Source organism: Apis cerana, linkage group LG16 (assembly GCF_029169275.1).
Source record: "Apis cerana isolate GH-2021 linkage group LG16, AcerK_1.0, whole genome shotgun sequence".
NCBI classification, from domain to species: domain Eukaryota; kingdom Metazoa; phylum Arthropoda; class Insecta; order Hymenoptera; family Apidae; genus Apis; species Apis cerana.
The window spans coordinates 2415058-2441569 of NC_083867.1; the positions used below are offsets into that span (position 1 = coordinate 2415058).

The 26512-nt window shown below is 37.9% G+C and overlaps 1 protein-coding gene across 2 annotated transcripts in view; it reads right to left on the reverse strand.

Moving 5' to 3' along the window:
* The window catches only part of LOC108000231 (uncharacterized), a 305633-nt gene that overhangs the window by 70185 nt on the left and 208936 nt on the right, over positions 1–26512 (reverse strand). For both annotated transcript variants that reach the window (XM_062086379.1, XM_062086378.1), the window contains 4 exons: positions 19280–19418; positions 18079–18143; positions 10310–10561; positions 3142–3459 (listed from right to left, as the gene is read on the reverse strand). In XM_062086379.1, the coding sequence (XP_061942363.1) occupies positions 3142–3459; positions 10310–10561; positions 18079–18143; positions 19280–19418 (774 nt within the window). The remainder of the gene's footprint in view (positions 1–3141; positions 3460–10309; positions 10562–18078; positions 18144–19279; positions 19419–26512) is intronic.

Sequence of the window (26512 nt, forward strand, 5' to 3'; positions counted from 1 at the left end):
AATACGATAATAAACAAATTGCTGTACAACTCATGAACATTACGAATCGAATAACACGGTTATTTCGAAAAATATATTTCAAACAATGCACTCGCGTCTGAATGCTAGTTCAGAAGCTAGGGAAGAGAAAATTCGAAGAGAAGGAGGGGAAAATAGATAGAAGATTGACACAGTGTACGTTTCGGCCATTTTTATGGCACGTAAAAGCATTGTTGCCCGGCCCTCGAAAAGAATGGAAATAATTCAACCTTCCCCATCGATAAGTCCACGGGACATGGACGAGATACAAATTCCGCGATCGTAAAAATCGTATGGCATTTCCCTTGTTTTACTCTGTTGTCGTCCCTTTTATCTTTTCGTGGTATCAACCCTATCTCTCTCTTCCTCCTCGATTTCGCGCGTACATTCCAGCACAAAAATCGTAAAACATTCTCTCTCGTTAATAAAATTTCATTGCTTGTTCGTCAATTTAAATCATTAAAACGTTATCGCATTCCATTCTCAATCCTGCGATTTTACGAATCACGAATAAAGAAACAAGGTTTAATCATAATTCGTTAATTATTAGATTTTAGACTAATTTTTTGATATTCTAAGATCTCTATGTTTAGAGAAGGAAACAAATAATAAGAGTGATAGAGACGAAGTTAGACCACATCTCGTTACATATAATAACAAGCCTGAATCGATTCTTTTATTTATTTTGGCACCTAGAATTTTTAAATATATTAATATATAAAGAAATTTTATACAAATTCATATTAAAGAGTCACCCTGTATACTTTAAATGCATCATATTAATCGATTTTCTTCGATACTTTTCAATTTTTTTCCAGTTTCGAATTCCCAGAAGAAAGCGAACCATTTTAGAGCGTGTACGCATTTTCCAAATTCTTGTTCTCCTCCGTGTATTGCCAATCTGCATTTTAACGATGTCGATAAAAATCGTGTTGCGATTGATTTCTAATATTCAAGCTCCAAGTTTCTCGTCAATAATGAAGCTCGACGGACGTACGACTTAAATTCAGTTACTTGGAACTTTTAACGAAATCGGTAAATTGTGCTTCTGCGAGGGGAAATTTTCTTTCCACTGTTGATCGTCGGGGTTAAAAGTTTCCAAGATGATATTTTGAGGCTCGTTTAATTTCATTTCCAATGTAAATAAATATCAAGATCATCGATCGTGCTTTCTTTACAATTTCAATTTAGATCGAATCATCGAATAAAAATTTCCTTTCGACCTTTCAAAAACTTTATTAATTCGTTAAAAGAAAAAGTCTAATTCCAAGACGCATCTTTGATCCGAGGAACATCTCGATCGATCTATTTTATTTGTCCATAGTAGATATACTCGCCAAATATTATGGAGCGTGGCTTACAGGCGGAAATTTCGGAGCACGTTCGTTCGATTAACGAGAAGGTTCACCGCCCGTAATTGCCTATTCGAGGAGTGGGGTTGCCTGGTTGAGGCACTCCTTGCTCCAAGACATCCTCCACCCCTGTGTCGAGCTCCCTTTCTGCCCGTTAAACCGCACGTTTCGAGCAGTTATGAAAACGCAGTCGAGTAATTTTCCCGGGGTATTGACTCTGGCTGTGGAAGAGTCCAGGCTAATTGAACAAACTTTCGAGTCGGCCTGTGGGTGCAGTTAAAGGTACTCGACGGCGTGGATCGTGGAAAGAAGAGGAGGAGGAGGTGGTGGAAGGAATGAGACGTGGCTGGAGGGAAAAGCGAAGGGAAAAAGATTTAATGTTAATCCATTTTCCGGGGCTCCAGTTCTCGACCTTCTCTTCCCGTTGCTCTCTTTTCGTTCCTCGAGACCCACGAGGATCGAGACATTAACACTGTAACGACTCGGGCTTCACAGAGGCATGATACGCTGGGAATTGATAAAATTTTCTTCTTGTCACGTTTGTAGAAAAGTGTAATGTAATTGTTGAGTATTTTGAGAAATAAGAAATATGTGGAAGGTCTTAATTACGTTTAAGGGAATATTCGTGCAACGGAACGTAAATAATAAATTTACTTTTAAAATATGGAAAAGTCACAAATTGTCTTCTTGTGTTCGTTGAGAGTAATTTAATTTAGTTGGATAAGTAAATAAATAAATGAAAAACGTGAGAATATTGGGTACTAGTAGTTGATAGCCACGTGGCGCTAGTTTCGCGTCGTAGTGTTAAGAATGCTCAGTTGGTTGATGTATAATCTCTTTGTTCAACAATGTGGTCAAGTTTGATTGTCACTTTTATTACAAAATTTCTATAATTCTATTTGAATTTTTCCACCTCAACTATTTAAAAATAATATCATTTTATGAGATAGATACTCATTTATGTATTAAATTATATATAACGATTATGAGATTTTTAAAAATAATCATGAAAATAACAAAACTATTAAGATTTTAAATTGCTTTTAACAATAATTCAAAGTATTGTAGCAAAAAATAACAATTGATTTTTCTCAACCAACAAACTTGATAAATGTAAATATTTTGAATTACGTCATTGTTGCAACAAATAACCGACATCTCTTTGACTAATGACTGAAATACGCTTGATCTTATTACCAGTGTCACCCTCTCTCTCTCTCTCTCGCGATTTAAAACGATTCTGCAAAGAAAGTGGTGCGGTCTTGCAGGGCGCCGCTTAAAGCGCGAGATCCTGCAAATCTACCGAAGTGAAATCCGTTAACGAAGTTTGCCGTGAAACTGTAAGATACGGGCTAGCAAACTTCGGGAGAAGAAAGTGCAGGAAGAAAAAAGAAAAATTAAGGAAGAAAAGGAAAACGCAGTGTAGGTAGGAGGAGGAGGAGCAGCAAATATTTCTGCTTCGCCATTTTTGTTTTTCTCACGCGTGAATGTTTCCAGAAGAATACATTCTTCTTTGCAAATTTATTCCTAGATACATTTCCTCCAAATATTTCGTTTATTCGTACAAGTCAATTGGGTTAAAAATATGATTATCTAAAGGGATTTATGATAATATAAATATTTACAATCTTCATCCAGTGAAGTGTTTAAGTTAACATGTACTATATAATAAAATTTTTTCGCGTTAGAAAGAATTTATAAAGAAAAACTTCATTAATTAATAATGAAAATTTCTTCAAAATTTCTCGAAACAAAAACAATTGCACTTCACCTTTCATGAGCGTCATAGTCCGAGACCCTTCCATCGGGCTGAACAATCCGTTGCAAGTGGCGTCTCCGCTCTGTGCCACCCGGTATATCTCGGCCGCGCCCTCGGGCACCGGTCCACTCTGCAAACCGACATCGTGATCCATGGCTCCTATGCCCATGGCAGCTCTGTGCAGATTGCTCTGCACTGTCTGCCCGGCCTTCTCGTAGACGAAGCATCGGTATCGATCTTCGTTACTGGACGCGTGTCCGTGATGCAAACGGCCGACCAGGTAGCGGCTGCTACCCTCCTTCCAGGTGGCCAGACACTCCAACTCCTCGACTGAAACCGACATAAACAACTATTTTTAACGAAAGTCGATGACATTTGGCACGAGTTTATCCGACTCGTGGCGATAAAATTATCGTTTCAGGCTTTTCAGGCTTCTGTTTTTAAAAATTGTTTTGAGAAAAAGAGTTTTTTTTCTTTAAAACAATTAATAATTGGGAAGTGTCACGTGTTAAAATTGAGATTGCAGGAGCACATTTGAGAGAAAAAGCGAAAGTGCACATCTAATACACAGAGAATTGTTTTTGACAAATTATGAGACTCATCGATACCCTTTGTTCAAATTTTCAACTCTGCTTCTCTTTCATTCATTTATATGGAAACATAGAAAAAAACGACTCCTCTAGTTGACTCAATCAATTTTCAATTCCATTATTCCATACATCTTCGATACTCGTCCAACTTTATCGAGTATCAAATGTCATCTACTATTTAGAGATAGCTTTTGTTTGAAGAAAAATAGACAAAGAATTATTCCAGAATATACGATCACCTAATTAAAAATTCCCTTTTAAGGGAATCCAGTAACTGCCACTAGTCACGTATCCCGGAAAAAATTATTTTTCAACAAAACCAGTTTCGTCGTACAATCGACTAGGCTAATCTCGATCGGTGGAGAGTTTCAGGTTATCCCGTTTCGACCGTATATCCCCGTGGTTCTGGTCCTTTGTAGCATGACGCATAGCGTCAAATTGAATATCAGTTACATTTATTGGAAAATTCGTTTGACACGATTTTCTAGCCACTTCCTCTCTCTCTCCTTTTTTTTTTTTTTTTTCGTTAATTCCTAGTAGGGATGACGATCATACGCGTAACTGCTTTCCACGCAGAGTGGCGATCAGGGTTGTTTCATCGAGCGTATGGGAAAAGGTTCTTTGTTGTTGACAATGATCGGATCGGTTCGAAAACCAAGTTCGATTTGGTAAGATGAAACGTGTTTGTCATTTGCTGAATTGGTGGAAATTCGTGAGATATTTCCTTGTTTTCGATTTTCTTTCCTCTCTCTCTCCCTTTTTTTTATCAGATGTTCGCAGATAAAAGTTTCGTTTCAACCGACACATAATCCGGTGTACATCTATATAACATATTGTTTCAAGCATATTGTTTGACTTGTAGGGCGTTAATAGTAGCATGGGACGAGTTTCGATTCCATGGAAGACACAAAACATAGGTAAACTCTGATTGGAAACTCGGTTGAACAACGAAAAGTTATAACCGGGAACAAAAAAAAAAAAAAACGAAATAGAAAGCTTTCCATCCGAAGCAGTCGGTTATGGCAAAACGATATTGTATATCATTGGAATAATTTTCTGAAACACCGTTATAGTTCTGCCATTTATAGAAATTAGAAATCTGATTCATTTTAAAATATTTGTCAATTCAATTTTTCATTTGAGATCATACGTATTAAACATAATTGATATAATATCTGGAAATTCTAACATTTATTTCAATATTTTAGCAATGTATTTTGTGTATAAAAATATTCTACTTATTTTTAAAATTATTAAGCATCAGATGCTAATACTTTGATGCTAAAATAAAGAATTTTTCCAAAAAATGGAGAATAGATCTTCATTCAAAACTTCATTATGACGAATTACATCGATAAATACGATAATGAAGTGTATGCGGACAGTCTGGAGTCTGTGCCAGTGCAAATAGACCTTAACCTCATTCAACACTTATTCTTATATGGGCCAATAGAAGCTTCTCCATCTCTATCCCTGATTCTATCTCTAAGATGATAGACTGCAGGTCTGCAGACAACGTTTGCTAGTACAAATAAGCCTTAACCTCACTCGATGCTTTATTCTGGCTATGCACAAACACGAAAAAAGCAGCGGAATTAGCAACATCTATCTCTTTTTGTCTCCGTCTTATAGACACTGTACAAAGGACAGTTGCTGGATAATGCCTGCCAATGTAAATAGGCCTTAACCCCATTCAAGGCTTTATGTTTCTTGCTAGACGGGCCAATAGACGCTTCTCCATCCAACTCCAAGATGATACGGATACTGGTACAGCCTGCAAACAATGTCTGTCAGTCAGGGAAAGGTCTTAACCTCGTGCTCAATGCCTCGTTGTTACGAAACTGCATGGATCAATAGATACGGAAAAGGTAACAAAATTCCCTTCTCCATCTCTCTGCCTCTATCATCCAAGATGAAATTCGACGCGGAAACTCGATGAAACGAGGCTTCCAGCGTATGCTCCGGAATCTGGACCGGGAGTGAACGAGCTTTTTCCCCTGGAATCCTCGCAAATTGCTCACGGTGTCCTCGGATCGGGAATCAAAAAAAGCTTTGCCGGCTTCCTAGCTCAGAGGAAGGAACGAAGAATGATAAGACGGAGAGAAAAGACGGAGAGAGGGATAGCGCTGGAGAGAAAGAGGGAGAGAGAGATGGGGAAAAGCCGACTTTTCCGCGAGATGTGATTTAGATACGCGCTTCTGAGATCCTGGAGCTGCCGTTCCAAAGCCTTCCTGGTTAAAAATCGAGAAGGAGGGTGTCCATCCAGGAAGATCAGTCGATAACACAGAGCTCTCTGACCTCTCTCGAGGATCTTCCGCCATATCTGGACCGATAATTGTTGGTTTCTTTGGTATTCGATGGGCTCCTTCTTTGCTAACCTAGCAAAGCTCATTTTCCACGCGGAAAATCTCGCTTCTCGATGCTCTTCTTGTCGTTTCTCGGATCTCACGACTCTCACGACGTGATCCTCTCTCTCTCTCTCTCCTTCTCTGTCGTCTTTGAATGGCTTCGTTTCGACCAATCAAGTATCGGTGACGTCTTATTGAACGTGAGCGAACGAAACTTTATCGTGGCCTCCCTTTATTACTACTTTTAGATTTTTATATACCGAGTTCTCGATATCGATATTATTTAAGATTGATCCGAGAAATCTAATTTTATCTTCGATTCTAAGAGGGGAAAATAGATCCTATTACGAATTTTAAAAATAATTTTGCTAATACAGAATCTTTTTTTTGAGAAAAGATCGAGGTCGTTGTTTCAAGTTAAGTTAAGTCGTTAAAACGGCAGTTGGAGACTTGGTTGCATTATCCGACATTTTCGCAATTCATTTCGAACTAAGCTTTCAACCTCTTTGATTAATGCTTTCCACGCGACTTTTCACTCCATATACACTGTATTCACCGGATGATATATCGTTCCATCTGTAACGCCGAGTAATCATCAGGCCACGTTGTTTTACGATTTCATACGATTTCTACGATATTGAGTATCGTAAATCTAAAGATCAATTATATTCACCGAGTAGCGCTCGTGATCGAAATCGAGGATCTATCGATACTTGACATCGATAAACGAGGGGATAAAAAGAAAAAAGTGTAATTTTGAAATTACGTCACACGGGGTATATAAAGCTGCATTTTCTAGCGCGTCCAACTGGCACAACGCTCTATGAAAAAAACAATTTCGATGCACTTTGCGCCACTATATGCAAACACGAGAGATGTATCGTTCAAGCTCGTTTCACGGAGAAAGGTCAAAGTTGAAAACATTCAGGATATTTATAAGCTTAATTATATCGATGATTTTCTTTCTAATTTGATAATTTCTGAGATAACCTGAACAGAGGACGAACAAAACAACGATCAAATTATATCCTTTCTGTTCACATTCATTCAAAACTGTACATTTCTCGCGTAAACCCGACTCGATTAAGTTTTAATTATGCCGAATTATTTGCTTTTGCCTCCACAAAGGAATTAACACAAAGGCATCGATAGTTTACTCTTCCTCTCCTTTCCCGAAAACAGGCGTTCAATTTAATATCGAGGGTTATCGAGCTCAAAGCTGGGACGCGAACAATTTCGCGAAATTGCATTACGCAACGAGTGATATTAGGCCCACGCGTGAACAGGTGGCAAAGTTTCCTATTCATTCACGGTAACGCGATTTCGTCGACCATTGCCCGATAATTAACTGCGTTTCGTTAATTCGATCAATTTGTAACACGAGGAATTAATCGTTGAAACTGTGCTTCCTTTTTTTCCTCATGTAAGTCAAAAAACTAATTGTTGTAATTAATGTAAATAATGATGAAATTACGAATTCTATCCTTGAACAGAAATTTCAATGGCTGATATAATAATGAGTCTCTAAGACAAGTTTATTTAAAAAACTTTTCTGCACGAATAATCGCGAATAAAAGTAGTAGAATGGGAATCGTTTACGAAGTTGTTCACGAGGCTTGGAAATCCGTGTTTCGCCGCGTCAAACATGTCGATACAGAGATCATTCGCGAGCGAGATGGATCTGAAAGAGCATCTATACCAGCTTGTTCTCTATTTTTTCCTTTTTTTTTTTTTTTTTTGCCTTCACGCGTGTGTTTTGCATCGAAGGTTAATTCGATTTAACGGCGATACGGTCGAGCGTTTTCGCGCAAAATGTCCATCAAAATAAAAACAATTTCGGTCGGATGTAACCGACGAGACGGGTCTATTCCTCTGGCAACCGGGATCGAGTCGATCACGATCGCGAGAAATTTTCGAAAGTTGAATCGATACGACTCCCTTTGTGCCCGTATCACGATCGTGAAATGTGCCCCTGCCATTTATAAATCGCGGTTATCCAACTTTTCCTCGGCGGATATCTACGTACCGGGTGTCCAATTTTATTCTATCGAGAACCGTTATTGGACTATTATGAAGTTTAGCATAAGTTTTTTGTCTATAAATATCTACAAATATCGTAGATATTTATTTCAGCCTCTCTCAATCAATTCTATTTCGTTCGTTTTCTATTATTTAGAAAAAGGGCAGAATTTTGAGACTGTTCTCCTCCTTTGTTTTCTACGTTGGACAAAATTAAAATTCAACACCTTTATAAGTATGAGGATGCACTTTCAATCCAGAATATTTTTTTTCTTTTGTATTTGACAAAGTACGAAAAAAAAAATTCGAGCTTCGATTTCTCTGGAAACCGTTCAATTCACAACAATTGCACGATTATCTTCCCTAGAATTAAATTAAAATTCTCGTTTATGGCTGAAAACTGGACACGCTGTATATACGTTCACCGTAAACGATGCAAACGACACGAACTATCCGCCAAATTACCATCCAGATGCCCCTCCCCCTCCCCGCCTCTTAACAATTTCCTGCGTCGCATCCTGAAATTTCGAACCATCATACCGTCACATTTGGAATTTTGCACAACCGAGATAGTCGAATTTTTGGCCAACTGCCTGCAAAGACGGTCAACCGTGAAACTTGCCTTATTCGTTATTTGCTCTGTTCGTTCGTTCGGTCCATTAAGATTGCTCTCCCTCCCTCCCGTCTCTGACTCGACTGGAAAAAGGGGTGGAGGGAGGGGTCCTTCGAAAACTGTTCGCGCCTGACTCTCTCTCTCTCTCTGTCGATCGAAAATCCAACCCCGCCACGGAAGTTTAACGAAGTCGAAATGGAGCAAAACGAGTCCCGTGGTTTCGGGAGGGGGACCTTCGTTAGGGAGTGAAAAGGGACGATTCTCGGCTCGTTCGGCCATTTAACCCTGTCCCTCGTTCCCCAACGTGCCTCGTAAACGGTCCGCTGTTCGAAATATCCGACACTTTTTTGGGGTAATTTCGATCGATAACAACGATCGGGAAGAAGGATTATTATTTGAATTATGGGAAAATTCTCTTTTTTTTTTCTTCTTTGTTAATTAAAAATATTAATTTTTGGTCGATAGGGGAATAGCGTATAATTGAAAGTTTGATTAACATTGTTAAGGGATTAAAATTTTTCTCTCTCAAGTATTCTTATTGTATCTATTTTTAATAAATAAGTAAGAAAAAAAAGGGTTGATTATCATTTCAAATATAAAAAATAATATCAAGTACACGTTGACGAATATATACAATGTAACCTCTCAAAGGTATAATTAAAATTTAAAAATGATGTCAGGCTTCTCGAATCCTCGACGAGATCTTTGTATTCGATGTTCGATGATATTTTCATTACAATACCTTTGCAATCACGATTTACCAATTAACTCTATCGATATACGGGCGACATAACCTCTTAAAGGGTTAAGATAATTTTTAAAACCCTGATATAATATATAGAGCGTCGCGTTTAACGTCAACCTTCTTACAAAATCCTCGGCGAGACGTTCCCCCGATAAGATAGGAACGTGACAAGTTCGACGTGTCGTCGACTTATCGTTTTTCCTTCCTTTAAGCCCGTCCTTCCGTTTAATTTTCCACCACCACCATCACCAACAGAAATCGTTAGCTCCCCTTATCGGATGTGCGTCTAATGGCCGCCTCTCCCCATCCTTCACCGGAAATCGAGCTCTGGGCCACGACTAACGAATGCACGAGGAGGGAGGGGAGGGTGAAAATCACGTCTAATCGGTGCCCGACCCCTGACCCTTTGAACCATTAATCGGGTGAGAGGGGGAGAGTTCGAGAATTCGAAAGTTTCGAGTGTCCAACCCCCGAATCATAGTTCCTTAAGTGTGACGATTTGGAGAAGGGGTGGCTGGGATTATAAATGCCGTTCACCCGAACACTCGTTTAATATTCATCCTTTGAAGGGATGTTTCCGAATAAGATTAATTGCGAATGGCAAGTTTCATTCGAAACGAAATCGTTTCATCGTGATTATTAAATATAAGAATTCAAATGAAGTATATTGGAGTGGAATGTATAGAGAATCGAATGTATCGTGTGTTATTGAACCTATTAGCTATTATATGTATATACTCTATTCGTACTACGTAGTTATACACGTATCGAAAAGTTGGTTGGATGGTTAATTTCTCAGTATCGAGAATCTATTAAATCTATCAGAGTACCGAAATGCAATATTCTATGATAACGGAGAGCTTACCTGCGCTCTCGGAAGCCGATATATCGGGGCACGCCTGGTATCTGAACAGCAGCCTGCTATCATCGGTGCAGGTGTCGACATTGCTGACTGGCACAGAGCAGGTCCCGTGACCACGGTTGTATGAGAATGTCATGGGTCCACGGAAAGGGCAGGGCACGGGTATCGCCTCCTCCCGGAACATCGAATAGAGCAAGGCATCTCCTGTGATGTACGAGCACAGCGATGACAGGGAGTTTCTGCTGTGGCAGTATGCTGAAACGATCGATGAAAACTTAAGATCAATTTTCGATGCTCTATAAGTAAATTTTTCGACGTTTGTAAAATTCTTTATTCTTTAAAGAATGCTTTATATTCTTCCATTTTCCGTTTTCGAGGAATAAATTTGAAAAGTGGAAAAGGAATAATAGATGGATAAACTTAAGCATCGTATACAAGTAACAGTCAAGTGGCGCTAGTATCGCTAAGTTCAAAAGTTCTTCTCTGCTTCTTTTTCCACTTTTTCTCTCTTTTTCTCGCTACTGACATTTGTATGTACACAAATGTATCGTGTATACGTGTAGTTGGACGACAACTCTAGAAAGGCATCTATAGAGTCACGTGTACGCGACACGAGGATGCATTAAGTTTCGTCGAACAGCCATAAGTTCTTCTCGCGTACAAGAAGTCGGGCCTCGTGGAGGGGGATATTGCAGACGATGACGAATCTTTTTGAGTGGGAAGTTCATGGCCGGGAGTAAGTTTAACCGAGGATATTCCCGACGATTTCTTTCTTTCCGGCTGGAAAAGTGGCGTTGGGACTTTTCCACGCGCAGGTGTTGCCACGGCTCAGAGAAAAATAGGACCGTCTTTCTCTCTCTTTTCTTTCTCCCTTCTTTTAATAAGAGATAACAAATCTGCCTTTTCATGTACAAAAAAGATTTTATATCTGCTAAAAGAGAGTGTATTATATCGAGGTGATGGAATAATTGCACGTTTGACGATTCTGGTAAAAGAGGTTTTTCTAAAACGACTCGTAAATTAAAACAATATTATTTTTAATTGTTATAATTTACGTTTCCGCGTTAAAATTAATTTTTAATTTTCCAACGCCACGGTTCTTTTCCACTTGCTTTCTATCCTTCGCCAACAAATAAAACTTGAAACTTGTTATTCTCAATTTATATTTTCATAATTTTCCAGAGGATATTTTCAAGTTACGACTCGAATGAACTCGATTTCATCGCGAATGAATCGGTTTCAATCGGAAACAACGACAGAACGACTTTCTCTTTTACTTTTCTCTTTCTAATACACGTAGAAATCGCTCGCGCGACAATAATCCCAGGGAAAAAAAGGGGGGAAGGAAAGAAAAGAAAAATGTCAACGGGGGTTGGAAACCATTAAATCGCTGCCAATGACCGTTTCATTGTCTTTCCTCCTCGCTCGTGGTGTCGTTTATCTTCGAGCCCGATCCAGCATCGTTTTTATACCAGTTTATGACGGCGTAGGATTGTATTTTCAAAAGAACCATCGATTTCTCTCCGCGAACGTTTACGCGGACATGTAATATATCGTAACTCTCCATCAATCGTGAATACTGAATTTTTGTCGTTTCGAACATTTCCGGTTTTTCACCTTCGATTTACGATCATTGGAAATCATTGCCAAAATATTTCGAGAACGTGAAATTACGACCCATCGACACGCTCTCCCTCACTCTTACGGAGGAATAATTATCACGAATATTTCCACAATTCCAGAATATATACTATATTCCATATTTCTATATTTTTCTATATTATGTACAACATAATCCGTACACTTCGTTCGAAAGAAATTATTCGAATATTTCCATAATTCCCTGTACTTCTTTACACTCTATATTCCATATACTTTTATACTTAATTTTATTATACACATATTATATATATTCTATTCTAGGAAGAAATTATTCAAATAATTATTCATGATATACTTTATATACTCTATTCTGTATAGTTTTGCGTTCTCTCTATACTATATACTTCATTATCAGGAAAAAATTATTCGAATGAACGAATATACTCTATTTCTTATATTTCTATGTGCTATACCATATTCTATTCTATATTTTTTTATATACTCTATTCTGTATACTTTTGCATCCTTTCTATACTACGTTCTATACACTTCACTATCAGGAAGAATGAACGAATATATACTCTATTCTTTATATTTCCATGTGCTATACCATATTCTGTTCTTTATAATTTATACTTTTTTATATATTAGTTTTCTTTTTTATTTACACAAGTATTTAGACAAATATGTACACGTAACCTTACGACGTTGACAACTGTCGTAGAAACAAAAAGAGAAACGAGAAGAAAAAGAAAAAGTCGGGTAGAAGAACGTAGGCAGATGTAATTTTCAAAGGTTGGAAATGGAAAAAGTGCAATGTCGTGTCTTCCTCCTATTTCCAACTTCCCTGTTATTCTTCCTGTCGACTCATTTATTTATTTATTCTCGCGTGAACTTCGTGTCATCCTTTTTTTGCTCCGGTGTCCGCCTCAAATTTTCATCGTCATTTATTCGTTATTAGAATCGACTTCCCTTCTTCCGCCGACGAAATTGCCCCCGACCAACCGTTTCAACATAATTAATTCGAAGGTATGTCCCACTGATTAATTATAGTTACGCTTTATTTTCCTTTGTCACGAATCACAAAGGTAAACGAAGGTATCGCGAAAGAGGGCCGTGTTAACGAAATTAAAATTAATTCGACCATCGTATCCCCCCTAATTCCTTCCTGTCCGACCCTCTCAAGGTTCCCAACACTTGAAAAATCCTCGTGACGACAAAGGTCTAAAAAAGGTATGGAAATTAATATATAGACGATTTTTCTCATAAAGTTGGATAGAATTTTTAAAGTATAGTTTTATTTATTATTATGAAAGATTCGTTATACATATAACATAATTGAAAAAAAAATATTAATATTAGACGTAAAAGAAATTAGCTGTATCCATTTAACGAGTTAAATGTTTGTTTATATAACCAGTAGATGGCAAGATGTTTTATTGCAATGGTTCTTATTGATTTATTGAGATTACTATAACGTATTCAGGATAATTTAAATTACGTATAAATGTCATAATAAATTATGTGAGAGATTTTTTTATGTATGTTAATAATTTCATCATTTACTCTTCATTCGCGTTTATTTAAACAGTCGACATTTTACGTTGATTTATTTTTCACAAGAAAACAGATATGTTATGCTTAACTGTTATAATTAAATTATTTTGCGAATATAAAATATCATTCAGGATCGAGTACTTTTTATTTGAAATAAAAAAAAACGAATATTTACTCCGATTAAATTGAAAAAATAAATTTATTGAAAATAAAAATGTTCACAAATAGGATGTTATTTGAAAAAAATAAATTATTTTCGAACGATTTATATTATTTCTAGCAACACTGCTGTGAAAATATCGTAACGTAAGTGAGTGTGTTAATTTTAATTAATTGCAATTAACCAATTTTTATTATGGATAATTATTATAAAAACGTTAATTCTATATCGTACGTGAACGAATTTTACTAGTTAATTTTATATTATAATACAAATATAAAAATACCCATCGTTATTCTACGTATAACTTCATACGTTTGTAATATAATATTTATTCATTTCATCGACTACCAAATAATTACCAAAATAATTCTGTTATTTTTTATTAATTCTTCTTCCTCCAACTCTTTTTTAACAGTCGAACGAGTTTCGGTCTTGGAAGGAAAAAAGTGCAATCCCGTGTTTATTCCAATGAACAAATTAAAATTTGGCGCGAATTCTTCCTTATCCACCGAGCTCGCGGCCAATTAAATTTAAAACGCGCGCTTTCCGCGGCTGACAGTAATTCCGCCTCTTAAACTTTCTCGACGAAACAGGCCTGCCAACCAACGCAACGAGTGCTTGTTAAAGTCTTTCCAGTCGACTCGCGCGCGCGAATCGCAAATTACGCTTTTATTTCGCGTATGTTTAGTTAATGAGCGAGGGTGAAACACGGAGAAACTGGGGGAGGTTTTAACTTTTTTAACGAACAACTGGAGAACGCGGCAGGCGCGCTCGAGGCAAATCGAGCGACGCTCTTTGCATAATACCTCTTTTTTTATCATTATTCCTCTTATTTTTTGCGTATCATCGAAACGATGTCGTGTTCCTTTGACGGAAAGTTTATCATCAGCCTCTGGAACAACGGTTTTTTAATTTTTAAGATTAGGTGAATTTTTTCTCTTTTTTTATAACAAGTTGTAAGGTGGAAATGAAAATGAGAAGCGCGCAAACATTATCATCGTGTTATAGCTTGGATATTGCGAGTATTAAATATCGTGTTGCACACATTGATCATCAAAAAGTGAGGTTATGGTCCGATGGAAGCTCGTAAGCTGCTTCAATTATCTTTCATCCGTTTGCTTCATCATAAAGTGAGGTTATGTTTCGATTAAAGATTGCCAGGATTTAATATCGAATGAAACTCTATCGAATCTATTCTTCAGATTAACACTTCCCACTAATATAAAGGAAATTAAACGTCTAAATTTCGTAAAATTAGAACAAACACGAGCGAAACAGTCGAAATTTATTAGTTAAAAATTCGTTAGTGTACAAGTATCCTATTTTATTCCATATTCTGGTTGCGGGAACAAAGGTTTGAAAACGCTGCTCCCTCGACAATCGAGAAGTCAGGGAAAGAGGAGGCGCAACGATCGCTCGACTTTTCGAAAAGTCCGCACGCGAACTCCTTCAGGCTAGAGCCCCCCTCTCCATAATTCGTCCTACTTTCTTCCCAAGATTCCCAAGATAATCAGATATTCTTCGGCCAACAAAAACGACGGATAATTCTTCGGACAAATAAACGATCGAGATTCTTCCTCGCGTTCATCGCGTCTCATTTCCAAACAATCCTCTAATGTATCAGAGAGCGATCGAGGTAGAGGAGTTTGAATTAGTTGGCGTGACGAGCCTTTCCTCGAAAATCCACCTTGCGTCATTGTCTAACGTCGTCCCGGTTTCCATCCCCCTTTTTCTTTCTTTTTCCACACGAGGTGACCCACATTTATCCCGCCATATTTGCCTCTGGTCCGAATGAAGCCTGCAGCCAACCGATGTGACGCTATGCAGATTAAAATCCGATAAAAAAGGAGGGAAAAGGGAGCGAGAAGGAGATAGAGAGAGAAGGGCCCGAGGGACTTTGACAAATCGTCGAAAAATGCGGACGCGAGAGCTTGGTGTTCCTTTTTTTTTCTTTTTTTTTGTCATGTACAAGGTGTTCGAACGAAAAGGGATTGGAATATTTAAAGGCAAGGATTTTGTCCACTTTTTGTAGGCGAAGTGAGACAATTTCATCTGGCGATAGAGATGGAACGATAAAATAACGTTAATGAGAATTGGTTGGAGATACGGAATGCATTAAAGTATGGATTTTTTAATTCTTTAAAAGTAGTGAAAGCGAAAAGATCAAAAGTTTGGAATCAGCAACGTGTTAGATTAAATTCGAGCCAATTGGTATTAGATGATAAAATTGAGATTCGACTTGATTCTTCGATATTTTAATCCGTCTTTGTGGATTTCTAAATTTTGCGCTTTGTTTGTCACGCTTTATATTCTCTATCCATCTCCTCTTCTTTCCTATTCCGGATTTGGCTCGAGTGCCAAACTCTCCAGCGCTGTTCCTTTCGTCCTCCATATAGGTCATTTCAAATTCGTTTGTCCCCTCCAAATAATCATAGCAGGCTGTTTTGTGGTCGAACAATGAACAGCGGCGTACTTGTTTTCAACTGGTTTTCAACTGGTTCCAAAAGAGTGAAAAAAAGATGTATTGAAATCCTCAAATAGATCAGCCTTGACAGAGATTTCGTTTTCAACTTGAATGAATTCGTTTTCTGGAGAGACAAAGAACATGTTCGACAAAATAATTTATACAGGATAAAAAAAATAAAATAGTTCAAAATTCGAGTAATAGATACATATTTCTTCTTCTCCTAAAAAATTCTATAATTCAAATATGATATAAAAATATCATATTTCATCCTTTTAATCACTCACAACTTAATAAATCCTAATTGAAATAAAATTCGATCCAAATCTTACAATTTTTCGTCGCAATAAAAGATATTCCAATGTATACCATCCTTAAAAAAAGAAAAGCTATCATACAAAATTTCACTCGTCGAATAAACGAGATCGTATCGTTTGAGCAAGCCAGTACCGTGCTTTTCGCCTAACCCATTTTTTTATCCATATTTACTATCCCAGTCTGTCCTCCACTCGCCTCGTTCCCCCTGCCCGCGAAGCGCATCACTTACGACCACAGTCGGAGGATCAAAGTGTCGTTAGCGGGTTTGAAAAAAAAAAAAGAAAAGGAAAAAGAGGCCGCTATCGTCTATGAGCCACGTTGGAGCGAATAGAATTATCAGGAAACTTCGTTGCGCGATCCTAGACCAGGGGTAAAAGCGCCCTTCGAGCGAGCACACAGCTTCAAAGCAGACCCCCTCCTCCTCGACTCGGTTCGGGATTCAACGACTTTCGTGAGAATCCTTCTCGTCAAAATTTTGAGCGTGCTTTGCGAGTTTTTTTTTTTCTTTGAGTACGTAAACAAACGGCAAGTTTATCAGATATCTCTCTCGTCCCTCGAGAAAATTTTCGCACAACGGAATCCGAATGGTTTCTGGAAAATTCAAGTGTGTTTGCTACTTGAACTTTTGAAACTTTTAAAATGGGATATATGGGTCATGAATCGTTTTAATACCGTGTTACAATCGAGTTAATTTCGCGTTAAAAATTTGACGAAATATCCTTTTTTTTTGAATTTGTTGGAATAGTAATTCGAATTATTTGAAAAAGAAAAGAACAGAAAGAAGCGAATACGTATATACGTGTATAGTTGATGGTTACGTGGCGCTAATATATAGGTTAGGTTTATACCGGTGATTCTTTGTCCAATAATTATTCGTAGTGTTCAATTGTTCCAAGTATGTCAAATATATTTCTTTGAAAAATTATTTTAAACACTTTTTCGATCTAACCACAATAACATAACCTAAAAACTCCAGTTCATATCGATGATTCTTTTATGAAAAAAAACTTTACCTTTCGTTTTATTTCGTTCAATTTTTCCAATTCTTCCAAGTATATCAAATACATTACATCGATACAATTTCTTTGAAAAATTATTTCAAACGCTTTCGTGCGTCGATCTAAGCACGATGCGATAACATAACCTAGAAAATTCAGTTTTAAAAATCCCTGTGCGTTTTTCAGGGAGTGATATAATTATCACCGGTCCCAGAAAGTTCGATTCGTATTTCCATTCGTATCAACGAATGAGAGGGTGATGGAATTCAAAGAGCACTCGATTTCTTTTCCTCGTCGTAAACGAGGGCGCCCCCCTCTTTCGAATTAGCAGAACCATCGTTGTTTCGTTTCCCTCCCTCTCGTTTTCATAAACGAGACGAAAGTCGTTAACTTCTTCCTCGAGAATTATTCCTCGACCTTCCCCCCCCCCCCCCCCTTTTCCGAGCTTTTTAATTACCGATCGGCATTCTAATTAATGAATGGATTTCCCTGGGAAATCGTTATCGATCAGAGCGAAACAACGGCTATTAGGAGGTAGGGGTTATTCGTGGGACGAGGACAACGACATCTGGACGGCCGGAGAAGGAGTTAGAGACAAGGAAGGAATGAGAGAAAGAGAGAGAGAGAGAGGGGGAGATATCTTCCAACGTTCTTTCGGGATTGTACTTACTTTCTTTGTACTGGAGGACGTTCGAGTGCTTCTCGTGAATGACGACGCAACGGTAGCAGGATTTTCTGGAACAGAGAAACAGAGGTCCCTCTTATTCAAGCTTCTCGATTCGATATCGCTCGTTGGAATTAGAACGCTTTCTCTTCCCGTTTTACGGTTTCTTTTTTTTTTTTCTTTCCTTTTTTTGGAGAGAAAAGCTCGTTGTTTTCGAATCTCGCTTCTCGTTAAGACGGTGTTGGCGGTGTCTTAACGAGGGGCTGGTTCGACGAGCTTGAGACAATTGACCGAATTAATACCTGCATTGTTCTAATCATTTCGAATTATTATCTTCAAATAAACAGATAAAATTATTAAATAATATTTTTGCTTATCTATAAACTCCACGCGTCTTATTCTTCTCCAATTTTCCTCCGACTCGCATCGAGTCAATTGTACGAAACTGACAACTCGAGTTGAGGTTGACTCGCTCGAAATCACGATTTCTTCTATCTTAATAATAAAAAGTAAAAACAATATTACGAAGGATTTTGCGAGATTTCGTTATAGAAAGGAACTTTGAACAGGATACTTTAACCTTAAATTCTCGAACGATACTTTCGAGACTACCTCTCCCCTCCCCTCCCCCCCTTTATCTCGACGACGCAATATCGATTTGCGGGGTGAGAGGGGAGGGGAAGAGAGGCCGATAAAAATCTCCACGAGAACTTGCTTCGCGTGACACGAGCATTACTCCCCTTTTCCTTTCCCACCCCGCGAAGAAACAACTGCAAACCCCTCCCTCTTAATCCCTACCAGAAGACGAAACTTTCGAACGTATTGCCCTGAACGAATCCCCCGGACGTCGCCTCTTTCTAACGAGTTGACATTCCGCGAAACTTCCGCTTCTGGATTTAACTTTGAGTTTCCGTGATTTTCGGCGTGACTCGCTCGATGATCGAGTCCTCCAAGTTTCGAATACGCTTTTAACGCGATTGGTTAGGTTGGTTGGACCGTTTCCAACCTTCGTTTGCTATTGATCGATACTAATATCCGTTTGGGATTTTTTACACACGACAAACTAATTTGTGCACAATCATCGTGAATAACTTATTATTATTATTATTATTATTATTATTATTATTATAGAAAGGTAAGTAAGGATTTTTCTTTAAGTAAAATGTAGGATGATTAGTTATTTCATTTGGCGAAAAGGTGTACTCACTGGTCGACGAGAAGGAACTTGTCGCCCTCGTTGTGCAGGCACCTGCCCTTGCTGGACAATTCATTCCTGGAGATCACGATCGGTTGTCTGACCCCACTTTGAAACCAGGTGCCCTCCCACTTTGGCGGAAACGTGCATTCTGCGACAAAACAATAAAAAACAAACATTACATCTTCGACAAAATTGACTATAAATTAATTGTCGTAATTAATTTTCCGGAAAAATTGCACGGAAACAATCTTTCGTGGTTCGACGAATTGACAGAATATCGAGATATTCAGAAGCTCCTTCTTTCAAATTTCTTTCTCTTCAACGAAGAAAGAGGGGGGGGGGGGGAAATATTATCTCCAAAATATTCTCTCAGACAATATGTATAATTCGAGACAAATGGGGAGAAGATCGAAGACAAAGGGGCCAGGAACCACCCTTTGGAATCGTCGAAAATAAGGGTTGAGCGAGGAAGGGCATAACCAATGGCGTCGAGATAGGAATTTCCCGGACGGGATAATCCTGGAGGGAGGGGGGAGGTGGAGCGAATTTCCGGGAACCATAGCCATAGCATAGAAAGGGATACATCGAGCCGAGTTATCGACGATAATCGAAACCATGCCGATGTCCCTCGTGCATCGTTCCTTTCCCTCACCTGACTACTCGTACACACTTGTATCGAGATCTGTATCCCATTTTTCCACTCGCATTCGATACGTGTATCCTTTATCTCGAGACCGATTCGTTTGAGAGGAATTATAATAGTTTATCACGGTTCGATGGATCATTTTCTTCTGTGTGGATATTGGAATGAGAGAAAGAATTGGATCCCTGCGGATTGCGCGGTGGAGATGATGGGATTGGTTGAGTAGTTGAGTAGCTCGGTGTAATCAGAACTTGAATTTGTCTGGGATTTGAATCTGAGTAGTAGAATGAATTCGAATTTGAATATTCGAATATATTAGAGTTGAATATTTGATAATTCAAGTTTGAATCTGAATATTTAGACTTGAATATTTAATCTCATTCAGGTTTGAATTTGAATAGAACATACAAATTTAAATCTGAATAATCGAATATTTGGAATTGAATATTTAATCATTCAGACCTGAATCTGAATAGAATATTTAAATTTGAATTTGAATACTCGGATATTTGAAATTGAATTCGAATATTTAATCATTCAGACTTGAATCTGAATAGAATATTCAAATTTGAATCGAACTGAATTGAATTGTATATCTGAATTATATAATATTTTTCTTACGTATATTTCTTACGAAATTCATAATCAAATGCAAACAAAATAAATCTTTCAAGAGTATCCCATTTTGTATAAATTATTTAATCATCGAATGAAAAAAAAAGAAAATAAGGCAAATATCAAAAATAAAGTTCAAAAAATATCGATAAAACTGGAAAACAGATAAACAAGGGATGGAAAATATATAACGAGCGAAGCATCAAAATTAATTTGAATCATTTGCATATATAAAATTGAAGATTTAATCAAATTTAATAATTGAATGGAAACCATGAATATGTATAAAAAATATTTATAGAAAATAATATTAGAAAATATTCACGGTAATTCTTCAAATCAAAAAATAAGCTGAAAGAATAAGAAAATTCCATATTCGATTTAATTTTTATTGATTTTCAATTATTGATAACTAATAACTCACACTAATAGATAATAATTTCATCTATTCAATTATTCCAATTGTTAACTAAAAAAGAAATAAAATTTTTTGCTCTTATTTTATCTCGAAAAATCATCTCTCCAATTTTAAAACGCATAATTTTCTCTTCCATTCATAATTTCACTATCCACAAAAGTATACAATTAACACGATTACGAAGTATTCACAATTTGCGGAAAGAACAAATTAACGAAATCTCGTTGCTTGACAGAATGACGTGAATGAATCTCGTAATAAAGCACAGACGAGCCTCTACAAACAAATCAATCCTCGTTGCCTTAATGAAATAAAGTTAATCTCGGTTGATTCTACGTTATAATTATCAGGATTGAAAAAAAAAAAAAAAGAAAGGAAACCTCAAGGTATAAATAAATAAACGATGATGGGGGAGGGGGATTGCGTGACTCTTAACGAAGGGTTAATTAGATTTCGTTCCGAGCCTGAACGTTCCAGGGGGAGGAGAAGAAAAATATTATTCCAAGGTGGAACGAAGCAAGGACATTTTCCAGTCGCATCTTTAAGTAAAAGCTGCGTAAATAAAAGCTGTTATTGTCGTCACCCCGTCATCGTGTTGGAGTGTTGATTCATCTAATTGTGGAAATCGTTCTCTTCCCTCTCTCTTTCTCTCTTTCATGTTTCTGTTTCTATATCCGTCTCTATTTCTGTCTATGTATTTGTCCCTCTCTCATTCGCACACTTTCTTTTCCTCTCTGCTTTTACTTATTTCTACTTCTCTCTCTTTGTTTCTCTTCGTTGTAAGATCGAGCTTGGAACGAGCAGCGACACTAGCTAAGAGAAAATAATCGAATTGAACGGCACGTCCCTTCTCCCTTCGTCTCATTTTTTTCTCTTTTAATAGAACGTTTCGTAACTGGTCCTCGGTCGATAAAACAGTTGTCTCTTCGGTTTTAATACGGAATAAAAAAATAAAAAATTTATTCCCTCTCCTTTCTTTTGGAAGGGAGCCACTTTCGCCTGGAGGGATGTTGATAGAATAATAAAGCGCGAAGGAAACGTTTTAAGAGTTCCCGCCTGCCGTTACTTATCGTCAAAGGGGACGCTGATATTGACGCCTGTCATTTTCGAAAGTTTTTTCAGTGAGCCACGCCTGTGGGGAAAGTACACCTTTCAGACTTACACACCCGCCAAGTATTAAATCGTGTTTCGCGGAGGGGAAACAATTTTTCCTCTCATCTTTGACAGAATGCATGGAATACATTATAATATAATGTCTACAAGTCTACAAAATATTTGCCAATTTTATATGGTTCTTTTTTAAGCGCGAGATTTTTTTAAACTGTTATTTTATTAAATACTTTTACTGTAATTATTTAATATAAATTATTATTGCCACGAGTCATCTCTTATTGATTTGAAACTCCAAAATTCAGAGAAATCAAAATAAATTTTGAATCATTAAATAATACACGTGTCTTCCATTTTGGATTCGACAACGCCATCTACAGCAACTCAAACAAATATAACCTCAAATGGATTTACATCTCTCCAATTTTTAAATGTCCAAAATACAATAACTTCATTATCCTTATCCAATAACTTTTATTCTTGAAAGTTCAACAACTGAAATTATTGATAGGAATTTTACAAAAAAAAATTAAATTCAAGAATCTACGATAATGAGCAGGAATAGCCTCACAATACCTCTCCCCTTGTCACTATACATCGAGAAAGAATTAAACCGCGAAGAAAAACGGGGACATTTGCGCGCAATCCCGAGTTCTTATCGTTAACAGAAATCGCACCCTTCCGAGCGAGGGTGAGAAACAGATCGAAACATGAAAAACAACAAAGAGGGAAGAATAGGGAAGATTCGATTTCGTGGCAGGGCGAGGGAAGAAACATTCCCGCCCCCGTTTTTTTTCTCCCCTCTCGTTCCATTCGAAGGAGGCAGGGGTGGCTCTCACCCCTTCTGTCGGATGGGGTGAGATCCTGGATAGCTGCTGGTGCGAACTGTGATTACGGATTTCGAGTCTCGCCCGCGGATTTTACGAGTGAATCACGCGTGGCTCATCCCCTTCCCTCCTCCACTCTCCACAACCACTCTCCACCCTTTGAGCCTTTTCCGCATTGTCCGGTTTTCGCCGCCCGATTGAAAAACGAATGTCGAACGATCGAGCCGTTGGACAACTTTTGATCGAACGATCGATTTGAAATCCAGTTGGTCAATCAGCGCGGATTGAAGATTTCAAGCCGCGTTTACATTAACGATCGAATGATTGCGGACCGATCGATCAGAAATAGAGGAATGGATAGGTTCGACGATGGAATGGCTCCTTTACTCGGTTAATTTGAAAAAACTGGTAACTCGAAAGCAGCGTTTACATCGATTAAGTTTTTGAGTCAAATTTAGGTTAGGATCGAAAAATAGGTAAAAGTTGCGTTAATAATAAAATTATCGAGGCAAAAGTGATTTTTCCGGATTCGTCGGATTATTTGTTTGCACAATCGTTTTTAATTAATATCAATTCTCGTTTAAATATTTGTGCACGACATATATCATCGTTGGTGATTCTGAGGTGATTATTTTTAGAAAATCTGACGGTTCAATCTGCAGCTCCAAATAACTTTTATCGGAAATGTTATATTAGATTCGAAGTTGACCGACTAAGATTTGTCTAAATGCGTTTCAACTTAATACTACATTAATATTGCACGGGGGAACGAATTTGAGATCGATCCAGTCGTTTGACCAAAAAATGCAAACGCTGCTTTATCGACCGAGCTCATTTTTAACGCTCATTTTCCACGTCACTTTATCCTTCTACCTCTTTTTTTCTTTTCCACACGCATAAAGTAAAGAATATCAACGAACAGCTAGTGTTGGACAATATGAAAAAACTCTTTCTCCGCCATACTTCCCTTTACAGCCGAAAAGCAAGAAAGGCAAGCATTCGAACCGCACGGAAATAAATAAATGCCTGGGGGTGGTCGGTGAGACACCAGCCAAAAAGGGCGAAGGGGTGCAGGTAGTAGCTCCAGGGACCACCTGCTATCGATTTCAACCCCTCGAAACTATGCACGATTCAACGAATAGGTCTTCTTTTCTCTTTCTCTCTCTCTCTCTCTCTCTCTCTCTCTCTCTCTCTCTCTCTCTCGATTTTCTTCCAGTTTTTCATTCGATTATTCTCTTTTTTTTTTGTAATAAAATATAAGATTTCATTTTGGCGACTTTTTCGATGGAATTGTGGCCATTTTGATGGAAAGGGTGTAAATAATGTATCTGGAGGATGCAAAAAGAAAAGATATGTCTCACTTTTGCTAAATATTTTTTTTACACATGTTCTTAATGTTCCAAATTTCTTGCCCAAGAGATAGTTGTTGAAAGCGAGGTTAGATTGAAGCAGAAAAATAAATTATTTATATATCGAGACGAATTATTAAAAATTAAATTAAAGGAAAGTAATATCCATTCTTAATATTATTTATCAAAATTAAAAAAAAAATGTTAACAACCTCTCTCTCTTTCTCTCTCTTTATATCATTCGAATCCAAACAAAATTAAATAAACATTCAATCGAGCCAGCAAAACTTTGAGCGAAACTCGATTTCTTCCTCACTTTGCGGCGACTTTCGATCGCGAAAATTAAATCCATATTCCGACGGATTGGACGGATGGGATTTCAATTTTCTAAAGAAATCAACACTCTGCCCCTCCTCGCTCTCATATAGAAGAACACACTCGCGCCATCTACCTCCTCCTTCTCCTCCTCCAGGACAATAATGGGATTGCGAGGCTTTTGAGCGGCGTCAGCGAGTCGAGCCACGATTCCTCCTCTCCCCCTCCCCCAGATTTTCCCAACACCACGGTGTTGGAGGATTGATCGAGCGGAAATCAACGGAGGATCGCGTGCCGTCGTCCTCTAATCAAGAAATTTCGGTCACGTGACTTTTCGAGGGGAGGGCGTTGTATTTTGTCGTGGGCCATTTTTGGGATAAATTACAGCCACGCAGCAGTCGTTACGGGTGCTTGAATACCGGTGAAATGGATTGTGCCGGGGATAAAGAATGAAAAATTGCCGCCACCGTTGTATCGCGTTGTATTGTCCAAAGGGTTTTTTCTGATGAAAAAAAAAAAAGAAGGAAAGAAAGAGAAAGAAAGGAGGGGGAGATGGCGTGGCAAAATAAACGGAAAATCCCGTTTTTTCGTTTAACGTCTGTTGAGATCCTCGCGCATAGGAGCGAGGAAAATACTATTATTATCCGTGATTAATTGATTATTTATCCCCGTTTCGTAGGATATCGATGTCGGAGAATTTATTAGTGGAATTCGCTTTTTCAATTTTCTTATAAATTTTCCCGTTCGATCCAAGTTACTTTCGTTAAAATATACAACACTTGGATCAAATTAAAAGCAAAGAGAAATTGCGAGACGAGCATAAATCGATTAAGAAATTTCGTGCAGTTGTAAATGTGTTTCTTTATAATTCAAATTTCGAATCAAGTCCTCGTGCAGACACAACAACTAAATACAAAAAAAAAATCGATTTTCTTTTAAATGAAAACTCCATGTTTTCGACTTATTTTTTCACTCGAGATATCTCTCAGAATATTCGAAAGAAACGAAGGTGCCTTTGATCCTCCACTCTCAACGATCTTCGTACGCACGAAGAAAAGATAGCCAACAGGAAACGAATCGAAAAATCCCGTGCGATCGTTATTTTTCGTTAACCGAGAACGAAAAGTAGTGCATCGTGGAAAATTATTCCCAGGTTTATTCCCAGCGACGTGTCTCTTGTTTTTCCGCGACCCTCTTCTTCTTAGGCAGCTCGAGAGCTTCCCTCGGGTAACGATCCCCTCGGTGGCCGTGCGTCACGAGCCGCGTTCTCCAATTGGACAATGATAACGGGGATAATAAAGGCAGAAGAACGATATGGATGATTAGAAAAGTAGGGCAGAACCTACTTCGCTGCGAATCCTCCTCACGTCTGTTTCCACTCCTCTGTCGTCGATTAAGATCGGCGGGCGTCGAGATAAAATTAATTAGGCGAGTTGGATGAAAACAGGGGAATAAGAGAAGTTGTTTTCGTCGAGAAAATACAACAAGGAGGAAGGATTCGTCGTAAGCAAGGAGCTTTGCTCTCAGGAGATGGCTATTGCGAACGTCAATGAGGTTTAAGGCTCTCGTAAATCAAATAGGATTTAGGATCGGCTATGATTTGTATCTTCCTTTCCCCGGGTGAGAAAGAAATTTTCCTTCTCCATAGTATTTCCTCTTTGGTTATTTTTTGAAGGATTCGTTTTTGAGATAATTCTTCCGTCGAATTGATATATACTCGTTTTCAAATTTCAATCAGACAATCGGGAGAATTTATATAAATATAAATAATAATTACCATTCAAAAGTAACCGGATTTAACGAAGAATGTTCAAAAGTAAAATTTTCGATCGCACTCGATCTTCTCGAATCGAAATTTCTATTCCACGTGTTGTCATACGGACAATGGCCGCTTTGAAGAAGGCCAGCTGTTCGCGGTCGTTTCATCGATAAATTGTTTTCAATATCACGTCAGGCGCACGGCAT